This window comes from Microcaecilia unicolor, chromosome 4 (genome assembly GCF_901765095.1).
Source record: "Microcaecilia unicolor chromosome 4, aMicUni1.1, whole genome shotgun sequence".
NCBI classification, from domain to species: Eukaryota; Metazoa; Chordata; class Amphibia; order Gymnophiona; family Siphonopidae; genus Microcaecilia; species Microcaecilia unicolor.
In genome coordinates, this window is record NC_044034.1 from 355,599,551 (window position 1) to 355,606,592 (window position 7,042).

Here is a 7,042-nt window from a genome sequence, read left to right on the forward strand (position 1 = left end):
GAGACTCAATTGAGAAGGAAGGAGCTCTTGACTTTTCGGTCAAGGGTATTAGCCCTAGGGGCTACCTTCTTCATAAAGTTTCCTAGCAGATGTTGTATTTCCTTTGAATCTAATAATTATATTTTCTCTGACCCCAAGAAATTGCAAGAATTTGTGGTTAGTAGGGAGCAGATGAAAGGCCCCGTTGGTGTAGCTTCCCAATTAAGAACTGCTGCCTGATTGTTATCACTGAAGGAACTTCTGCTCTTGATTTAAGTACATAATATATGTTATGATATTAGTTTTTATAGTTCCTTGATCTTGAATCTGATATTGTGGGTGGAGAATGTTAGTAAAATTCTTTATGTTATTTTGAGATTCTATTTGATTGGTACATTTCTACAATTTCTGTAATGTTTCTATATGGTTTTGTAATATGGAAATAAATAAAAAGAATTATAAATAAATAAACAAAAGACATTTATTTATTTATTTGTTGTATTTGTATCCGCCATTTTCCCACCTATTTGCAGACTCAATGTGGCTTACAATAATACATCCTGACAATCGCCAATCAAGAGTAGATAAAACAATTGGTTACATAATGAGCAAGTGTAACATAATGGATATAATCAATTCAATAAATCAGAAACAGACTGATTAAACAATTCGATAAATCAAAAAACAGATTCTCTAGTAAGTAATGATGTGTTGGATATATAATTTTATATATTGGATTTGGATCTGCTCTCTTTTCTTTTTTATCCTCTCCATTGTGGATCTTTGTGGGCTCCATTTAGCCACTCAGAGTTGCCTTGGTGCCAGCCTATTTGGCCACAGAATGAGTCAATGAAAACTGACCCCTGAGAATACAAGTGCCTGTCCTTTTATATATATACAAAGAGTGGGTAATCGCATGCTTCTCCAATTCTTTCTTTGCAGCCCTGTTTTAAAGGAAGAGCTCATCTCTATCCCAAAATATTCACCTGTGAATGAGATCCTGCCTCCAGTATCTCTGGCCCAGAATGGAAAGGGCAGCACCAAGGCCATTGAGGAACTGCTGGACTTCACGGGCCAATCTGCCTTCTCCAAGTTGTCCAGCGACACCATTGGTCTGGACGATTGTAACAGGAACTTACTTGATGGCTTCAGCAGCCCTGCACAGGAGGCCACACTCAACACCATCTTCTAATAGCCCACAGCACAGAGGAACCTTTAAGGTGCGTTGGCTCAGTATTTATCATGAGAGGGGGAGAAAGGTTTGGTCTATTATACTCCTTAGGCTTCAGCCTCTGCTGTGCCACAGTGCTAAGAGCTTCTATTCACAGCTACTTTGGGGATTTCCCTGTGTTAATAACTGCTCCCTTTCTTCTAACCTAGCCTACAGCGACTGTGCTTCGTATATCAGGGAACATCTCATTACCAGATTCCTTCACTCTCCCCTCTTGAGTACTTAGATACCCACTTTAAGCAGTCACTCTTTTCCTTCCCCCCCCCCCCCCCCATGTTCAGCAGTTGCTTCCATCTTGGGCCAAAGCAAACAAGGAGGTTTAATTGACAGGAGACAGTGTCACGTGACAAGGCTGTAGCCATAGCCGCCATCTTGATTCACTCAAAACAAAGCAAACTATTGGTCCACGCCAAGCAGTCCTTATTTCTAAGTGTTTGCTATTATTTTGGGTGACTCAATATGGTGGCAAGCTCCACCTACTGGCTTCAGGCCAGATAATGGGCTAAACATGCTCCCGCCATCTCTAGTCAATTAAACGGGCCAGATAATGGGCCCTTGAGATATTTAAACGTTTCTATCATGTCTCCTCTCTCCCTCCTCTCTTCCAGCGTATACATATTGAGGTTCATAAGCCTGTCCCTATAATTTTTGCATTCAAGACCGCTTACTAATTTTGTAGCCACCCTGTGGACCAACTCCATCCTGTCGGTCTAGAGAGCGGCTACGAAATTAGTAAGCGGACCCTCGCGGAAGTTACGTCAGATGAGGGCGGGACACAGGGAGGGAAGGAGACCCAAAGGGAGGCGACCTGCTGCCTGCAGCGCTTTCACACGGAGGTGAGAGGCGCTGTGATTTCAATGCAGGGGGCCTGGCCCGGTGGCAGACAGTCGACGACGGAGGGCCCCCGTTGGAGGCCCAGGCCTGGGGAATTTTGTCCCCCCTGCCCCCTCCCCTCTCGGCAGCCCTGACCACGAGCCTGCAGTAACCAATCCTTCACTGGCAAAAAAACAAAATTGGCTAAACCCTGAACTATAAAGGACTAAGCCTTTCTCTCACCCCTGTGGTCTACAATGTTGGAGTCCAGATGGGGTGAAGAATTGGCTCCTCTTGAAGGCTCTAGCAGATTTCCTGTGAGCCTCTCCTGATCAAGTTGTAGACCAATGTGTCTTGGCACGGCAATCAGCCGGATACCCCGGCTGGTGAAAGCCACAAAGCCACTTCTGAACTTGGCCTTGTGCTCCACTTAGCCTACAGAATTACAGTTTATGGGTGTTGGGGCAAATCAGTCTCCCTCCTCCAAGAGAGATGCATACACCATCAGCAATTCTTCTATTCTCCTTTGTTCATCTTTCTCTGTCACATCCAGAGTTGGCACTGCCCTCTGGGTTCCAGATGACCACTGGGGACCAATTAAGGACCAATCACAAACTGTTTACCTCTGTCCAACAGGTTACATATGGTCATTGTAATGAGGCCTTGGGCTTCAACTCTAACGAGGTAACGGCGGTTAGCGTATCTGGGTTTAAAAAAAGGTTTGGGCAAATTCCTGGAGGAAAAGTCCATAGTCTGCTATTGAGGCAGACATGGGATGGGAAGTATGGAGGTTTGCCATGATTTGGGTTTCTGCCAGGTACTTGTGACCTGGCTTGGCCACTGTTTGGAAAATAGGATACTGGGCTAGATGGAGCATTGGTCTAACCCAGTATGGCTACTCTTACGTTCTTATGTAAACAACTAGCATTACCTCATTCATGTCTCACAGAACAAAAGTCTCCTACACAGTTTCACACAAGATAACTGGAGACACCGTCTCTGTGAAGCTCTCTCCTACGCAGCTTCCCAGGAGATAACTGGCAGGCCAAAGCAAGTAACATCATGTCCTTGAAAGATGCAAGCCAGCATAATACTTCCAGGAAGAATAACAGAATCCATCTTCTATCAGAAAAGATGGTTCATGGTGTAGCCAGGCCACAGGCCCAACAAAGGTAAAATATACACAGGAAATACCCCTACAGCTCCCAAAGCCCCACCAGCTGAAGACTCCCAGCTTCTCTCCCTCCCTTCTCCCGCAGGTATTCGGCATCTCTTCCCCCCCCCCCCCCCCCCCCAAACTTCTCTGTATCTTTTTAAAGCCTTCATCTGTTTACCGGCAGCGAGCAGACACTCATTCTCCTCTGACACAACTTTCTGTTTCCACATAGGAAGGCTCAGGGTGTGAGGTGGCTGAGTCACTGCTCATTGCTAGCAAAGAAAATGAAGGCTTTAGAAGGGCGGGGGTGAGTTGAGAGACACCCAATCGCCTGGGGGGGGGGGGGGGAATGGAGAAAGAGAAGCTGGGTGGGATGTGGGGTTTGGGCTCAGGCAGTGGCGTACCAAGGGAGGGGCGGTGGGGGCGGTCCGCCCCGGGTGCACGCTGCTGGGGGGGTGCCGCATGCCTGTCGGCTCTTCGTTTTCATGCTTCCTTTGCCCCGGAACAGGTGACTTCCTGTTCCGGGGCAAAGGGAGCATGAAAACGAAGAGCCAGCAGGCGCGCGGCACCCCCCCCCCCCCAGCGGCATGCACCCGGGGGGGGGGGGTTCTTTCGCTGGGGGGGGGCGTCACGCTGTTCCGGGGGGGGGGGACGCTGCACCCGGGGGGCAGGGCGCATCGGCGATCCGCCCCGGGTGTCAGCCCCCCTAGGAACACCACTGGGCTCAGGCCCACCCAAAACTGGGTGGCTGGCTACTCCCCTGATAAAAACGCTCTTCTTTGTCACAGTTAATTTTCTGTCTATGCTCAGCCCTTTTCTCATACTTCTAGGAGCTAATCCAGGAAAGACCCTCCTGAGGGAGGTTTCTTCTTCGGTTTATATGAAACTCCTCAAGGGTAATTGAATTCCCAGCTAGCAAGCTTAGATGGTGATTTCACCTCCTCTGTGGTCTGCTCTCCCTCCCCACCAGTCCTGCTTCGTTGCTTTCTGGTATGAGAGACTCTTCCCTCTCTCTCAATGAATCCAGAAAATGACAGATAACGCTCTGCATTGGAACCCTAGGGGTTTTCAGTCTCTCAGGATCCTCCTGAGCTATGTGGCTGGGTCCTCTCTAACATGAGGTCTCATACCAGTAAGCAGAGCTAAATACTTATGCAATTTTTGGTAACAATTTAACTTCTAATAGAAAGCTTGACTGAATGAGAATCCTGGAGTTAAGGAAAACAGTGCCACGGACTCTGTGCAACCTTGTCAAGTTACTTTCTATTCCTCAGATTCATTGAACTACACTCTAGAAGCTGACCAAGTTTTGGATTCAGCACCAAAACCAACCCGAAATTCAGGTTCGAGTTTCGGTCAAAAATGCCTGAGCATTTTCGGTCAATCAAAAACTTGGCCCTGCCCCTGCCATTGCAGCCACAGGACCACCCTCTGAGCCAGCTTTCCTCCCAGCCCCCCCATCCGGGCCAATTCAGTGGCGTAGCCACAGGTGGGCCTGGGTGGGCCGGGGTCCACCCACTTAGGGTTCAGGCCCACCCAATGGTAGCACATGTTTAGCGGTAGCTGGTGGGTATCCCAAGCTCTGCCAGCTGAAGACTTCCCCCTGATGGTAATGAAAATGCTGCTCTCCACAATACTGGCACCTGCGCATGCTCAGTTTTCAGCGAATGCCTGCTGTAGACTACCAAGGTAAAGACAAGCATTTTCCCACCAGCTGAGATTTTTTTGGTAGTGGTGGGGGGGGGGGGGGGAGAACATTTGGTGCCCACCCACTTCTTGCCTAGGCCCACCCAAAATCTGCTGTCTGGCTACGCCCTTGGGGCCATGCACCAGTTTCTCTCCCCTCCCCTCTCCTTCCCTGTAGACCCTTCCTGGGCCTACCATCTATAGGCCCTGGTGGTCTAGTGGCTTCTTTGGGGCAGGAGAATCCCATGTTGTTCTTGCCCCTGGTAGCTCCGTGTTCAAAATGGCAGTCAAGACTTTTGTGCTGCCATTTTGGAATTGGGAATAGCATAAGCAGGAGCAAGTCTCCTGCTCATGCCAGTCCTAATTCCAGCATGGTGTCAGTAACCTTCTACAGCAGTCTTGTGAGGCTGCTGTGAGGGGCAGGAGCAATGTGGGATGCTCCTGCCCTGAGGAACAATAACAATGAGATTCTTATGAATCACTATATCCCCAAAATCTGGGTCCAATGCGGTTCATAAAGTAATAGTTAATCGACATAACGATCAATCCATCCATCACAATAAAAACAGAAACTAAAATACAACCTAAAATCACAATTTATTGAACAGAAATGTTTAATTTTTTTACGTAAAGTCCTCAATCCAAATACCTGAGGGGGGAGGGAGTTCGAAAAAGAAATTGCCAATGATGAAAACACGGTATTGACCATCTTGAAACAACACATAGGTTTGAAAAGGAGAGGCCAACGTGTGAGCTGTGTAAGCGAGCAGAAAAATCAAAATAAAGGAGTAACAATTAAGTTTATCAATAGTTCAGGAAGTAACGCCATTAAGAATCTGAAATATGTAACAGGCTGATTTAAACAAAATTCTCTTGTGTACAGGAAGCCAAATGTAATTTTAGCTATACGAGACGATATACTACTGAACTTAAGTTTAAAAATGAATCTGGCCAAAGTATTCCGGATCAGTTGAAGTGTTTTCAAAAGCTTAGAAGATAGACCAAAGTAAAGAATGATTTTTGTGCTCATATTAATACTTGCTTCCTGGTTTATGTATCTAGAACAGTCATCCCCTTCTTCCTGTACTGCTGTATCATACAGGACCCGAAACTGGCTAGAAGGCGTCGCACAAGAAGCCTCCCTGTCGCGATAAATGTGACTTGTTTTCTTTTTTACTTGACAGAGCCTGCCCCCATCACTCCATGGAGACCTCCTTCCCAACAGTGATACAAGATCCTGTCGGCTATAGAAGGTCTTTCTCCAAACAGCATTTCAAACATTCACTTCAAACGTAACTTGAATTCTTCCTGCACGGCGAAAGCTCATCAGGAGTGCCGCCATTCCTCCGTAACTGGTCTCGGGAAGGATCGCTCCTTCAGATTCACAAGCTTCTGGCGCTCATCTGGGCAAAAGGATCCAGGCTGTACCATTTGCATTTCGCCGGGTTGTCATTTCCCCGCCGATTTCCAAAGTTGCCTTTCCTTGCAAGACTTAGCCAGTTCAGCCGGGCACTGGGAAAGGCCAGCGATGCTCTTAAGTTCCGAGCCCTGCTGTTTTACAGACGCAGAGTCCAGCACCATCATATGCTGCAGTATATAATGAATAGATAAAATATCTATTTCAATTTTCTCATATTTTGTTAAATTTGAATACGCTTAGGGGGTTAGCTGTACAGTAGACAGTAGCAGAGACTGAGGCTTATCTCTACTTCCTTGGACACGTGACTTTCCCCTCCAGTGTTCTTCGAATTACCTTTACCGCAGTTTGGGTTTTGAGGTACACAATGGAGCAGCCTGAGCTTCAAAGTCCCAGAACAGCTAAAGGTCGGCTGGGGGTCGGCATAAGGCTGAATCCCTTGCTCAAATGTGCTGTGCACGAATCTTCCCCCATGCCAAACATTTTGTCAAGTAGAAAGATCTGTAGCATGGGTGTGTGTGCTGGGGGGGAGGGGGGGGCGGGTAAAGAAGGGAGTGGGGGTCTGGAGCTTCTAGGTCTGTGTAGGGTGTTCTGCCCAGGTTGAAACTAGAGAACTTGTAGCAGTGCTGTATTAGTTTTAGAGGGGTGGAGTCAGCTGCCGCTGCGACTGCAGATCTCAAAAGAAATGCAACAAGAAACACCTCTTGTTTATTTTCAGGTTAATTAATTTATTTTCTGCACCTTGTTGCTTGCCTTGTTT

At 47.3% G+C, this 7,042-nt stretch overlaps 1 protein-coding gene across 2 annotated transcripts in view; it reads left to right on the forward strand.

Moving 5' to 3' along the window:
- Positions 1-6,805, forward strand: part of MAP7D2 (MAP7 domain containing 2) — a 183,424-nt gene extending 176,619 nt beyond the window's left edge. For both annotated transcript variants that reach the window (XM_030202264.1, XM_030202265.1), the window contains 2 exons: positions 922-1,199; positions 6,050-6,805. In XM_030202264.1, the coding sequence (XP_030058124.1) occupies positions 922-1,171 (250 nt within the window). In that variant the 3' untranslated portion in view covers positions 1,172-1,199; positions 6,050-6,805. The remainder of the gene's footprint in view (positions 1-921; positions 1,200-6,049) is intronic.
- The last annotated feature ends 237 nt before the right edge of the window (positions 6,806-7,042 follow it).